General features: G+C 40.1%; 1 protein-coding gene across 1 annotated transcript in view; it reads right to left on the bottom strand.

Annotated features, from left to right (window-relative positions):
- Nucleotides 1-3,307: 3,307 nt before the first annotated feature.
- The window catches only part of SPNS3 (SPNS lysolipid transporter 3, sphingosine-1-phosphate (putative)), a 29,111-nt gene continuing 17,228 nt past the window's right edge, over nt 3,308-15,190 (bottom strand). The window contains exons 9-11 of the mRNA XM_072882017.1: nt 14,044-14,109; nt 6,296-6,394; nt 3,308-3,475 (exon numbers count right to left, since the gene is read on the bottom strand). Of these exons, the coding sequence (XP_072738118.1) occupies nt 3,308-3,475; nt 6,296-6,394; nt 14,044-14,109 (333 nt within the window). The remainder of the gene's footprint in view (nt 3,476-6,295; nt 6,395-14,043; nt 14,110-15,190) is intronic.

Raw genomic sequence — 15,190 nt, forward strand, 5'->3', positions numbered from 1 at the left:
AGCAGCTCTCAGCAAGGCAGAGGACAGTGCAGCTCCAGGGAGGCCCAGGCACAGCTCAGAGCATCCTGCCTCTTGGCTTGGATGTTAGTCTTACTAAAATGCAGAAAAAAATTTAACAAAAATAAAAGTCCTCTCCTCTTACATTACAAAGAAAAGAGAGAAGCATTTGAAAAGATGGAATTCAACTAGTCAGTGTGATCCTGCTAATTTCTAGGCGCTGACATTCACAGAGAGTAGGAGTAGGAATGAATTTGTCACGGACTTCATGTACCATCTACAGAACAGCATTTGGGATCTCTTGCTCATATGTCAAATGCGTGCCTCTGCAGTATTCCAGATAGAGTTTCTGAATTTTTTTTTTAAGAAGAATTAATGCTGACTTAACAAAAGTGATAAAGAGATCATCTGTTTACAGGGCAAATCATGAACATACCAATAGATACGTACTATCAAGCTGCTTAAATCCTACCATAGCTGAATAATGGGAAAAATTATTCTCAAGATCTTGGCCTGTCTGCCTGAGTTTCAAGGAATCAGCTGTGGTGTTGGGGACATCTGGTTTGCAGCTGTCAATGATTTTAGCAATTGCAAACTTTATCTCAGGAGTTTGGCAACTGAGGTAGAATCTTGTGATTCTGTTACTGATCCTCAGAGCTCTGTAAATCCAAGCTCAACACCTTTCATAGTATCAGGTTACCTTACAAAATGAATTCTTTACCAAAAACAAACCATTACCTAATACCAATATTCCCAGATAATTTCAGAATTAGGCTGTACATAATATACATGTCTATATATTGTGTACAAGAGACTCGAAGCACAATGCAAAGCTTTATGGCGGTACGCTTATATGCAGCTTCTGAGAAATTTTGATAAAACCCTAAGGAAGGATCTGGCACTGTTGCCACCAACAAATATCACAGAATTAAACAAAATCAAAATAAGTTTATGGCCTCAAATACTGATGTGCACTTGTCACAGAACTCTTCCACCAGTTTCTGGGCATAAAGTGATGTAACAGTAAATGGTATCCAGTGAAGGTACCGCTGTACAAGATATTGCATTGGTGAATTTCACCTCATCTCAGAATTTAACTTTTCGACAAAGCAGCAGTTTGCCAGAGCCATGTGGATATCATCAAACAGCACACATAGAACAGTAACAGTGTACCAGACGAATCTCAGACTCTTGCAAGTCCAACCTCAAGTGTGCAGTGAGTTAAGTCCTTAAAGAATGTTTTTAGACCTCCCAAATTCATCCTACAATGAGGCATTGGTGCAAAGTGAATTGTTCTCCTTCTAGCTGGAAGACAAAATGCTACAAATTTCACCAGGTCTGCCAAATATAAGCAAGAGGTTTCAGTCCAAACATTCCTACCAGGTACTTAAAAAATAGCCTGAAAAATGTTAAGACAAGCACTTAGGACCTCTACAAGCTGATGTGTCCATATCCAATAGTAAAAATCCCTTGTTGGACATGGGTTCTCTGGCACCACATGAATTTCCAAAAAGTCATCGGTATAATGGCTTTGGCTAGTTTTTACAACCAGAAAAAGTTGCTCAGTTTTTCAGAATGGCAATTTTTATTTTAAAGACAATTATGATATGTGACATAATTATGTGATATAATAATGTGATATAATTCATAATAATGTGATATAATTATGTGATATATATATAATGTGATATAATTATGTAGTACTCTTACTGAGTATCACAAAAAAGTTTGTCTATTATTTCCCATAATGGCATAAGCTCTGGCCAAATTTCAGTACCTGGGTTTAAGTCAAGTTTCTGAACAGAATTTTTAAAAATGAGGGAGAGAGAGGGAGAAACAAAAACCTGCAGTTGCTGAATTATGCTATTTATAATGACATTAGATATTCACAGTCATTACAGAGATATTGCGCTTTATGATCCTTATGATTTACTGGGAGAATCAGGCAAGATTCAGAATACTTCACAATTCACTTGCTAATATCTTCCTCAGGCTTTGGCTTTCAGGTGCTGCTGGGAACTACATTACATCAAACAATGAAAGCTGGCTCCACTAATCGTGTCCTGTTTGGCACCTGGCATGATATTATGACAACAGATACCATATCCGAAGTCTTATGCACTTTAGAGATAAGAGCTCAAATGAATCGTTACATTTAAGTGGTTTTACAGCTACTGCTGTTCACTCATGAGAGGAAATACTTACCCAAGGCCTGAGGATACGCTGAAGAGCCTCAAAGGATTAGAAAGAAGCCATTAGCATATTACATATAAAATGATCACAACCCTCCACTCCTGAATCTGACACTGACTTTGATAGTTTCTGCTTCTCTTGGTCATTTCAGACGACTGAAAACACTTCTTGTACTATCTACATTTTCCAAATTCTACAGGAAAGTCTTATCCTGCTGAGAATTCATAGTCCTGGCTTCCTAATCTCCATGAGATGTTCTGCCTTAAATGCTACTGTCTTGTTTAGGTTAGCAGTCGTGCCTGTGACAGCTCTATACACTACCTTCTGGAGCTCCCCAGCACCACAGAATACTCGTGCCTGTTTTGCAGATGGGGGAGGGCTGCCATATGCCAATGCAGTAGCAATTTTTGACTCGCAGTCAAAAGCATCCAAAAAAGTCAGTATGCAGGATTTTCTGCCATATGGAGGAATTGTTATTTGGCCTTTTCTCTAGCTGTATCTCATTAAGCAAAAAGGAAACAAAAAGGGGAGGACATTCTTTTCTTCTTTGGAAATCTTGCCCCAGAGCTCATTTGAAAGACAGAGTTCATTTCTGGTACCTAGAAAACCAAGTCAGAGCAGAAGGAATTTGTAAGAATCTAGGTGACTGAGGACAATATTCTGTCCAATTCAAGAGGTTTTCTTTAAGTCTTTTACACTTTGAATATGACTTCTTTCAGGGAAGAGGGAGGAGTATTACAGAGAGCTAGGACTGGTTCTACCGGACTCAGAAAGACCAGAGTAGAAAAAGAACTGCACCTTCCATGAAGTCTGTAATGGTGCATTTCCTACAGTGAAGCTATTTTATTACCTCCCTAGACTGCAGCATTTTGAAGGTGTCACTAATAGCACTTCGCTGATCCTTGTGTGTTCTGCAGTCTGTTTTGCTCAATATGGGAGGTTTGTTTAATCTGAGACGCTGCTGGGATTTTGCCTTTATTTTTTTATATAAACTAACGTGGTATTAACATAATGCAGACATTTGTGTTTTAACTTTACAGAGCCGATATGATAGCTAGTGTACAAACAGGAAAGCAATCAGATACAGGTTTAAAAGTTATAAAGATATATAGAAACCTCAATGCCGCTCCGCTTCCTTACGATCTTCCTCAATGTAGAAAGATGTCAGGAGGAAAAAACCTCCTCCAAAGACACCAACAAAAGCACACACAATGAAGCTGTACTGCATGCTCCAGAAACTCCACTGGAATGAGTGAGCATTCTTGGCCTGGATAGCATTGGAGATCTAGGGAGTGAACAAGGCTGTCATTAATCTGGGATAATATCATCATCCTCTCTTGGTTTAAGCAGACTGTTTACCATGTCGTCCTTGAAAAGAATAAAACTAGGCAGATAGGGACAAAAAGCCTGGTACCAAAGTTTGTCAAACCCAGTACCCAATATGCCTATACTTCACTGCTGTCCAGCTTCCACCTGGTCAAGGAATCTCATGTTCTTTTATACCTTCAGTGCCTCCAGTCACAAGAGTAGGAAATACTGCAACCAATGTTTATGATGTTTGGTAAACATTAACTCATTTTACCATTTTCTAGCCCATCTCCAGATAGCTAGCACAGAATAGACATTTGGTCAATATAAATGACCTTTATAATTTCTTGATGTTATTCAATAACTTTATACCCTAATCAGCATCCAATGGATAGAAACAGGGGGTTAGCATCAATACAGGCACAAGCAGCAAAGCTCATTAAAAAGGGAAGAGCTGGAAATTAGTTTGAGACAAGAGTGGAGTCTGCTTTTGAGCCAAAAGGCATTCGAGGAGTCATGGAGTGACATTATGAGGAACTGGGAAGTAGAAGATACCAGGCAGCTGCTTTCTGCACTGACTGGAGGATGAGGTTGTAAAAACTATAAATGATACACATTGTTTTTGTAGACAGAAGGAAGAGCTGATTTCAAGAAACTCAGTAAGATTCAATATTTAACCCAGGAACTTAAAATCTCTTGTTAGCATAAACAAAAAGATGAATGTTGAATGCAGTCATTTTTATTCTCACATTTGTTCTTGATGGTTAGAAAGCGCTACGTGACTTGAAATACACAAATACGAGACTCTTCAACCTTTGCTGGGTTCAGTATGATTATTTATGACAGTTTAAGCAAAGAAGAGCAAGATCAACTCTAAATGGGCACCTAGGGACTACAGCAAGCATAATGGCCAAAATACAAACCTAATGCATTTATTTAATTTTAAAATGCTTAGTAAGAAAATCTCTGGACTGCCAAGGGAAGAAAAACAGACTCTGAAAAAGACTATTCCCTGACTCTCCAGCCAGCTTTTAAGCTAAAGGGTTAGCTGAAGCAGGTTAGTAAACAATAGCAAGACATAAATGCAGAAGATTTGGTGGTTAATCAATAGCGGGCATGGGCAGTGTTGGTATATTGGTTCACAGAAGCATTCCAGGAGACAATGTTTTGCTTATTGCATAGGACCCCACTTGGACATACAGCAGTATTATTCATGGATTTATTGTCTCTGTTCTTGGCAAAGTTGCAAGGTTACCTGAGGTTAATCTCATCTGGATAAGCTTTTTTTGTCTTTGCACTTTTCGATTAGCTGCTATTTAAGGCAACTGCATGGAAGGTACTGCATAAGAAGTAGTCTGCACACAGTCACTAGCAGGATGCAGCAGCACATCCAGCAAGAAGCCTCAATTCTGCCTGTGCCTCAAAGATGGCAAAGAACAGTGGGTAAGAGATACAAACATTTTCATCTTTCAGGCAGGAAGCATAAATCAATAGAATAGTCAGAGAAGGGAGAATGCACAAGAGATATTTCCGCTTTTAAGATACCTCCCATTTTTGCATATCATTTCAGCCATTTTTCATGACACAGGGATGTTGGTTATCATGTGCCCCCAGGCATACAGCCAAATCAGTGCGAGGGCAATAGTTTCATAATACACACCAATGAGCAAAGCGATCTCTTCGTTTGCCAAAAAAAAGAGAGCCAGCAGGAGGAATCTCGGGGAGAGACGGCTGTCTTCTCTGCCAGACAGATTACACAGTTGAGACTCTGGTTTTCACCCAGTTGAGGACAAGGGGGATCTCCTGGCTGGCTGGACCAGCAGCAGCTGTGCCTGCAGGCCCAGCTCCACTCGGGCATTTCTGTCTGGCCTTGTCTAACCCTAACACTGTTAACATGTGACAAAGAAAGAACAGATATTCCCCAGCTGAACTTCTTAAAATAAACTTCCATCTAAACAAAACTTTAAAACAACAACAACGACGACTCACTCTCTCTCCCATGTCCAGTAAAGCAGAAAAATCAAAGTGAGTGATCGGTTAGCTACTGTGTGCAGAATTACTGTGTCTTAAATCAAAAATAATGAAGGAAGGAAACAACACTGACAGATATCGTCCACTGGAACTAAAACAAATGAACTGCAAGGAGAACAGTACTAGGCTGCTTGGTCCAGAAGCACCTAAGATCAAATAAATGTAGGAAGGGCAAAGAAATTAGGGCTCAAGCAATATGGGAATCCAACGTTAAGGTAATTTGAGACCAGAGCTTTGAATGCTAAGTAGTATCAAAAGGCAACCATTGCAGTCACTCTTGTTCTGATTTTCAAGAGAGCATTGACTAGTTGCAAGATTTCAAACCTTAAGATTTGAACTAAGAGTTTTAGGTTTCAAGATATAAGATGGTATTTGATTGATTTCCATGAAACTCCTCACAAACTTAGCAGAAAGTGGTTAAATCCAAGTACAATACCCATGACACTGTCTTTGCAAAAATGTACACCTTCAAAAATTTATCAGTTTGCAAATTTAAAATAAAAATAAATTTCTACACACTGCATGGAACTACTCACACCTACAGGTATAGGATGATATTCTGCATACCTGCAGTGTCACAGGACCAGAAGCTGCATGCATGTAAAAATGTTTAGAAAAATGTCTTTCTGTATTCTAGTATCAAGGTCACCAATTCAAGTAACTTCTAATTTTGGACCAGGAAGTGCCTACAATCTGTGAGTGTCTGTCTTTCAGTTTCTAAAAGTTTTACCCTAAGGAAAGCTCAATAAGCAGAGAATTCACTTACAGTCCCAATGAGATATGGGCTGCCTGCATCTCCCAGCAAATGGCTCACCAAAATCTGCAGGGCAATAGCTGTAGACTGCCGTCTTGGTGTCACAACATACTGAAACAAAACACAACCCACAAGAGAATGAATATTAACAGAGTGAAGCTCATGAATGGCCAACTACTTATATAACATCCTAGAGAGATTAATATATTCATTATATATTTCATATTCAAACACTGTTTACAAGTTTGGAGACAGATAAGTTATTCTGAGCAAAAGGGTACACTGGGTGTTTTGTTGAGGAAAAAAACATTCAAGAAAGCAACACACAAGGGGGAATGACAATAAAGTCAGAAAAACATGACTCTCCTGCGTCCATTCATAGCTTCACAGCAGCTAGTACAGATTCACTTGGCCATGCAACTAAGAGAAACCTCCAACCAGTAACCCGTCCAGTTGTGCTGATTTACTAATAAGGAGATTCAGCACTGACAGCCTCTGAGAAAAATCTCTTATGACACTGTGTCAGCAGGCATGGTCTAGACTGCTGGGGGCAACTGGGGTACCTGGAACCTGAAGTAGCTGCCATGGATATAAAGGATGTCAGCTGAGACCTTGCAGACCAGGTGAAGACAGAGGGAGGGGACCCAACCTGGCAGACCAGAAGTGGCTGATGGTGCTTTGATGATAGCTCTGATGGTAGAAGTTTGCTGCTTGTAACTGGATAGCACCTGAGATACAGCTAATCTAGTAACAATATCTCAAAATGAATATGCTTTTGCATGCACACAGTTTAAATAACAAGCTGAAGAAGAAGATGTGGTGCACATCCAGAACATGGCAAAGCATCACATAGATTAAAACTATTTTTTAAAATGAAATATAGTCATTTTGGGGTAATAAGGGCTTTATGTCTATGTTGCTGAAGATCAACTGTGCTTGAAGAAGTACAGTAGGATTCTATATAATTTGTGTCTCTCTCTTTCAATAATACATTTACACAAAAAAGCATTCACAGTTAGAATGAGACAGAAGCAATTTTAAACCTTCATACCTTTGTTTTCCAACCACTTGCTTATATCAGAGACAAAATGCTTAATATCCTCCTGCTCCTCTATACCCCAACTTGATTTTTTTGGAAACTGATCTGAACATCACTTAGGGTATCTCAAACACTAATTAACAGGGTGACTGGTGTTTTACCAAGAGACAAACTCAAGGTATATAAGCTATTGTGGCTCTATAGCTGTCTTCAAAGAAACACTAATATGCATGACAAGTTGGGTTTAGAAGGACAAAAAAGATCCTGCTCTCACATTTAACTTAGAGTTTTATTAACATTCTTTGTGTTTAAAGAGGCCTCAGAACACGAGATCAAAAAATATTTACCTACCACTAAGATGTAGCTATATCACAATAGCAACATCAATGCCACATCTTTAGGGTGGGTGGAACTCCATTAATAGACATTAAAACAGGCGGGTAAGGAAGCAACATTGTCCAAGACACCAAGGTTAATTACTCTTGTGAGAATAAGAGCAAAAAATACTTCAGTGCCACATGCAGTCAGGACCTATACATACCAGTAAGTTACAGCATTTTAACTATACTGAAACTACAAATCCATAGCACAGATGCAGAAAGAGGAAGGACAATAAGCTATATTAAGGTAATGGTTTGCATTCAGGGGTGGATTGACAGAGGGTTCTGTAGCACTGCATTCCTTTCCCTCTTGCAGCCCCCCATCTGCAGGAGCTAGCAGGACATACATTCTTGGTACAAAGATTGATTCTATATGAATCAAAACACCTCAAAACCATTATTTTAATAAAAACCCATTCATAGAATAATGCACGATTTACATCTTGTAGTTTAAGTATCATGCCAAGCTTTTTCCATTGCTATGGTTTTCATGCTATACGTCTCTCTCTCACAAACCTATTTCTACCATTTTCTCTCATGTTTGACAAGATGTTTGTGCTGCAGAGTCTTTCCCTAAAACACGGCTCTTCTGGGGGGTGCCAATTTGGATAATTTTTCTCAGCAAGGTGACCTATTTTCACAAGGCCTGCATGAACTCGGGTCTTCCTGAGGGGCCTAACTCTTTATCAAACTTGGTTGAAATCCATGGTTTCAAAATTTAAAGAGAAAGCAGACACAGACTGTAGTAAGTCTTGTTTCCTTAGGAAGTGAGGCTATGAATCCCATTGAGATTTAACAGAGCATTTGATCTAAAATGAGAAAGAAAACAGACAGATTTCCCCAATACAATTAGCAAAAATTATAGCCAACTTGGCTATCTGTCCTCTTATCTCTGCCTAGTAAACCCTTCTTGTAGGCAGGGTTTTCTAAGCAGCAACATGCCTTACACCCTGCTGGAATGCCAGAAACACAGCAATGAGCAGTGATGTCCTTTTTTCTACAGCCAGATTTCCTCTGTTCAGAGAGGGAGTTTCTCAAAAGCTCATATAACCCATTCCACTCAGTGGGAGCCTTTTGATCCTGCTTACCCCATATTGCAACCAGTTTCAGTAAAGAACCAGTCCACATTGGCAGTGCCTCTTTTAGCCGGAAATGGCCACAAACTTGGATACACAAATCATTCAATATCTTAAAACAGCATCTTTGCACCCAGTAGGAGTACTCTATACAATGCAGTTTTGTTAAAAGACACAACCTCCTTCCTTATTTTGTACACATACAGCTAGCTTGTATCCCTTTCCATTCCTAGTCTCTCCAAAGTAGATCTTTCTAACCATGGATGGAACATTTACTTTTCATTAGGCATATTTAGACAGAGTGCTTCAACAATACTAAATATTAAAACAGGGATGTCTTGGAAATCTCTTCAGAGTTACAGAAAACCACTTTAATGTCATGTTGCCATTGCACTGCATCCAGTCCCCTGCCAGTGTAAGAAGAGAGTCATGTGAGATTGGCTGATCTGGAAGCTGAAATCTTTGTCATCCATGGGATGAAGGAACAGTCCAACAGCTCCTCCTCACTGTGGTCATGGCACACTTTGGCCTAGACTTTGGTCATGGCACACTTTGGCCTGAGGGCATGCAGTCTACCCAAGTTTTGTTTTCTCTCAGAACCTGCTTGGAGTACCAGCTGAGCATCTGCACTTTGGGAACAGGCTCTTGTACAGAAAGAGAGATAAAGAAACTACAGTAGAAAACTCTGAGCTTGGGAAGTAGACCTTGCTATGACAGACTGCACTAGACTGGAGACTGTCAGTTCTTGGCTATCCAAGGATATCATGTTATCTGTCCTAGACTCAGATTTCTCTTCTTTTATTGATAATGACAGGCTGTGTTTGAGAAATACAAATCAAATATTGTTATGCACTTAATATATTGTGGGCACTGCAGGCATGAGAAAAGGTAAGTGCACTTCCGCTCTCTCAGTGCCCTGCACCGCTTCCTTACCATATTCTCTTGTATCTGTAACTACAAGAGACACATGGAACAAAGCTGTAACAAGAAAAATGGAAGAGAAGAACAGGACATTTCCTATAGTTACGAGGCTCATACAAACTCTGCCTGTGCTATTATTCAGGTTCTTCTGCACAATGGAAACCATATGCAAGAGCTCAAGGCACTGCAGGATTCACTAGGAAAAGAAGAAACCAAACACTCCCACACACAGGGACTTTGAAATAGCCATAGCATCCTGCCTGTCCACAGTGACTGCCCAGTTACCCACGCCATGTCAGTGATGCAGATGACATCCTACACACTGTCATCTCCTAGGAGATCCCAGTCCAGATGCCTTGACAGATAAGCAGGGTGCCCCAAATAGATATAGTTTGCAAACCCTGTCGTGGTGTCCCTGGAGGTTTTAGACATCCTTCTGCAGACTATGTGACAGAGTTGTCTGCTAAAAAAGCAGATGGAACAGACAGGCTGGTAAACGCTCCTATACCTCCCAGGGCACTTCCAAACAAAGATGGGGACATGTTGGTGGCCTTCCCAATCCCCATATTAGCTTCCAGTTCCCGCATCTCCTATGCTATTAGCTGCCAAAACCCTAAAAGACAGAGTCCCATTACCTCACAGATGGCAAACGTATTTCATAAGGGACACTCCACGTACAGCCTCCCAGTAAGCCAGCGTATTGTAAGCAAGGCAGCTACAGCACTTCTCCACTTGCACATTATGACTAGTTGTACAGTAGATACCTTCATGTTTACAGCTGAACAAGGGGCACAAAGGTTGCTACAGGCAATGCATCTTGATGTATTAGCCACAAAGGAAGAAAGTCCTTATCATTCAGTCAGCATCTTCCTTTGTCTTCAGCTCCACAGGTCGCAGGATAAATGAATTCCTAGCTACATTGTCTGGCTAGTAGTGCCATGTGAGAAGAAAGAAAAGTCATTTTCATGGCAAAATAAGAACATGCGCTAGCAAATCCATCCACATTATCAGAAATCCTACCAGTTCACATGGGAAACAATAAAAAAAGAGAAATTACTGTCGTTATCTATGGCACCCTTCAGTCAACGTAATAGCACTAATACACTGAACCCATGTGTTTTCAGCGGGATGAAACACAACTCCCAAATAAGATTGCCACTGAATGAGCAGACATCCACAGATTCAGCTGAATTCCATCATTTTTCTGATAAAACAATTAGTAACATTTAGAATTCAACAGATCCAATCTGAAGCACATTCATGGTAATCCACTGTCTGCTCTCAGGGGGAACACGCCACTACAGAGCTCTGCTCCACCAAACTTTTCACCTTCCCACTTGTTGCCAATCGATGCAATATTGCTTGTACCTAAACCCAACATTTTCTAAAATAAATACAAATGAGGGGTGGCAGTCACTTGGGAGACAAGAACTTCCTCCTTTTCTGGATTTACATGGATCCAGGATATGGCAATGACGCTCCCACTAGACTTCCTGCAGGCTGCAATATGATGCATCATTCCCTAAGCAGGCTGAGACCTGAGTGATTGAACTGAATGAAAGCACAGCTCCTTGCAGACTTTGCAGTTTGGGTTCAGAAAGGAATTGAAGGAAAGAGCTGACAGTAATCACCTGCCTTACTTTCCCCATCATATATCAACAGTATCTAACTCAGTGTTGTCACCTTCCTCTTTAACAATGACAGAGGAGAGAATTAAAATGCAGATGTAGGAGTTCAAAGAAAAGTAAATTGAGAAACATTTTAAAAATCCTTCAATGGTGCCTCAACTGATGTAAAAAGAATGCTAATTGTAATAGTACTTGATTCTGTTGCAAAAACCCAGTGATTTCAAAATAAACTGAAATAGAAGCTAATAAAAAGTTTCAATTTGGACCAGTGATAGTTTCTCTGCACCTGTTCACTGCTTCAAGGCTACAGCTCTTGTCCCATAGGATAATGGTTTCTGGCCATTCTTTGAGAGTCAAAGAAGAAACAAAGCCCTCTTGCTGCTGGCTGAGGTTTTAAGCAGGCAACCAATTCACTAATGCTGACTGCAATTGTTTTTTTTAAAACTAAAATTCCAGAGTGCAGAAAACTGACATGTAGAGAGCAGTACCATGAAACAGTAACTTGAGAACATAATGCAATAGCCAGTATCAGCAGTGCTTTGTTGAAGAACCATGAAATATCAGTTGTTTCATTCCTTCATCTCAATCAGAATGTAAAGAAAGATTCTTCAAGCTATGAAGTGTGAGGATAAACAGGCTCATGTCAACAAGGCAAGGTCAAGTCAGTGGAAGGAGAGTTCTATAGTGCTTCACAGCTAGTTCATTTTGTCACTAGACAGTGCTCAGCGTTTGGCTATATTCTTTCACATCCTTTTACATGGAAGACTGTAATAGAGAGACTTTTATCTCTGCTGAGCTTTTCTACTACTCATTTTTAGTTAGCTGTTAGGAATACTAAGCAAGTTGTATATCTGAGCAACTAAGACCATAGTGACAGCAACCTCAGTTGTAAATTTTCAATTCCTGTGGTAGCAAGCAATGATGATAGCCTTGTAGGCAACGGTGTTCCACATGAGCCACAGGCTGCAAGTTTTCTTTACTGTCCTAAACTCTTGTGACATGTTATTGTGCATCACTGCATGTTGTGCTACATACTAATGCATTCACTGAGGTTCTTATATGAAAGATTTATTATGACAGTGGAGTTTGCAGTAGCAATCTGCAAATAGACTTGAGCTCCCGTAGAAGGAAAACTATTACATAAAATGGAAGATGCTCACGTGACTCTTGCTTAGGCTCTCTTCAGCTACTGGTTTTCCATCATTAGCCCGAGGGTGGGAAACAGTCAGAGATTTCTGTTCTGCTTTGCCCTTACTTTTGTGTCTTCTCTCACTTGTCCTGATGGCTTTACACAATTTCCCTACTTTGCCTTCTATCAGTACCAACTGCATCAGCATTTTGCCCGTGCCACACTTATCTCAAGACTCTCTGTCTCTCAGGTAGCATTGTGCTTAAAGTGTTTGGGTTACAGTCACACTCACCGTTCTGCAACACAGTGATCCCACAGAAGAAGATTCTTCAAAGTAGAGAGTCTGGGTCTCATTTGTGGTGCAGTACTCTTTGTAGAAAAGGATAGTGCCAATTTAAATGCTTTGTCTTATGCCCATGGGTAGCAACAAAAGGATTGTCAATCATTTTAATAGCTCTGGCTTTGGTACTTAAATCAGCTTTCTGCAGTCTGATTACTAGATATGAACAAGGTAGACCACTTCTTTGCTTATTTGACTGATAAACTATATTCAGCTTGTTCATACTATGGATTTTTTTTTAAAAAGTCATATAAACTACTTCATAAGACTGTGATGATCTGCGTAGTTCAGTGATAGTAACAACAATATCGATCCCATGTTTTACACAGACACTGATTAGTGACTGTGGAGCTACAGCATAAACCAAAGGTTGCCAAATTTTTCCTTTGAGTAAAAATTCAAGTGCATTAAAAAATTACTAACCCTAAAAGCCTTTGCAAAGATAAAAAGAACTAGCTGCTTATTGATACCTAGACTAACTGTGCCACAAGACGCGTGCTTTTCACATCACTCCTTTCTAAAGAAAGTTACTGATGACAGAATTCAAATGAAATAATGCACTGCTATTCTTTGGGCTTGTGTCGTCAGTCCTGGAATCCCCAAGAGTCTCATAAGCATTGCTGCTTGCCTAACGCTTTGGCAGTATAGCACCACTTATGAACTGGACTTGCAAGTGCTGGAATTTATCTGCACTGTATTCTGGAATAAGGGAACTTGCCAGTAGTTCACAGAATGATGAACTGTAATGGATTCACTAACTTTAGTTTACAGAATATTGACTTTCCCTCATTTGGATCATCTTTTCAAACCTTTGGAGCACAAATAGAAAATCTCTGATTATAGACAGAAAGTGACCCTCTTTCTGGTGCAGACCATTTTCTGGCAGATATCCAACAATACAGAGCTGTACAGAAAAGCCAAACTAGTGTGGGTACCAGGAGCACTAGATAGTTCCACTTGCATGAGTTTCATCCAGATCAGTACATCTCCTTTCTGGGCTTACAATGCACTTGGACTACTGCACCACCACACCTATGTTGTTACTGGCATCTTTGCACAGCAGTGCGTTGTGGCATGTGATTACATCCCTAACGTTAGCAGGGTACCAATAAGGGTATTCTTAGTAAGAGTTCATTCATCTCTTCCTAGAAGACGGAGGTCCTTCTGGCCACCAAGATGCAGGCTTACGAACAATATGAGAAAAGCTGAAAAACTCAAAATAAGGAAATAGTTCCACAAGCACTTACCAACAGTATGTCCGTCACAACAGCCCAGTTTACAGATAAAAACAGTTCTCCAAATGCAATAAAAATCTGCAAAAAAGAAGAAAACAGTGACTATACACACTGCATTGACATTCTTTATTGTGAAGATGAAGGCAGGCTCAGTGACTATGCTTATCTATTGAAGAGTTGTTGTGCTTATAAATTAAACATCTCTGTCTATGCTTACAAACACTAACTTCATCTTAAAAGGGGGGAAAGGAACCAGAGAAAGTATGTGGGTTGCTTTGTGTCACAAATCCTCAGGAGAAGAGCCAAAATAGGAAACATATACCACCCTCCCAAATAAACTGTAATGAACTGCTGAACCCAAGAAGAGGAAAGCAAGAGCCTGTGAAGAGGAACATTTGGCACAGTTTTAGAAAGTGCTCAAAGATCTCCCTTTGCTCAGGTTTCCAAATGAAACCAACAGAACACCTCTGTGCCAGTACAAGTACTCCTAAAGGCTCCTTCAGAGAGAGAACTTCCAAAATGAAATGGACTCCAAGAGATAGGCAGCCTCAAAGCCTTGGTGCCCTGTGGGAATTCCCTAATTCATCACAGATGGAGACCCAGCCATCAGGAAAAGGGGTAGGGCCCCCAACAGTTCTTACAGCTGTGGTCTTAGAAAAGATTAAACCTTTCAGCCAGCCCTGGACATAGATTTGAGCAGGCTGTACAGACTAATCAATACTTGAGGAAAGCATTAAAGCTATGCTATTAAGCTGGAGCAGTTCTAGAAGGCAGAATCTATTTAGTGACACAGGCCACAAAGTCAGATGGCACCTAGGAAATAAAATCCACTATAACAGGTGCCAGAATCTTATTCTGTAAGGTCTTGGTCAAGATGTTGTTTCTGGTTGATGAAAATGCGGTCCCAAGAAAGGCACAGTGGCAAACTAACAGATGTTTTCAGAGGGGTACCTTACATTCTCCTAAGAAGAACCAGATCTATTATACATCTTCCTGTGATACCCCTACCTCCTCTGTGTTTCTTGCCTGTACTGTTCACGTGTTTTCTTCTCCAAACCAGTCTGGAGAAAAAGTTCCTTGAAGTACAGAGATATTTAGTATAGACCTTTATCCAGACATTTTTTCCTTCAAAGTGCTTTATATAGGTTTTCTAATTTGC

Source organism: Ciconia boyciana, chromosome 17, assembly GCF_034638445.1.
Source record: "Ciconia boyciana chromosome 17, ASM3463844v1, whole genome shotgun sequence".
Classification (NCBI taxonomy): domain Eukaryota; kingdom Metazoa; phylum Chordata; class Aves; order Ciconiiformes; family Ciconiidae; genus Ciconia; species Ciconia boyciana.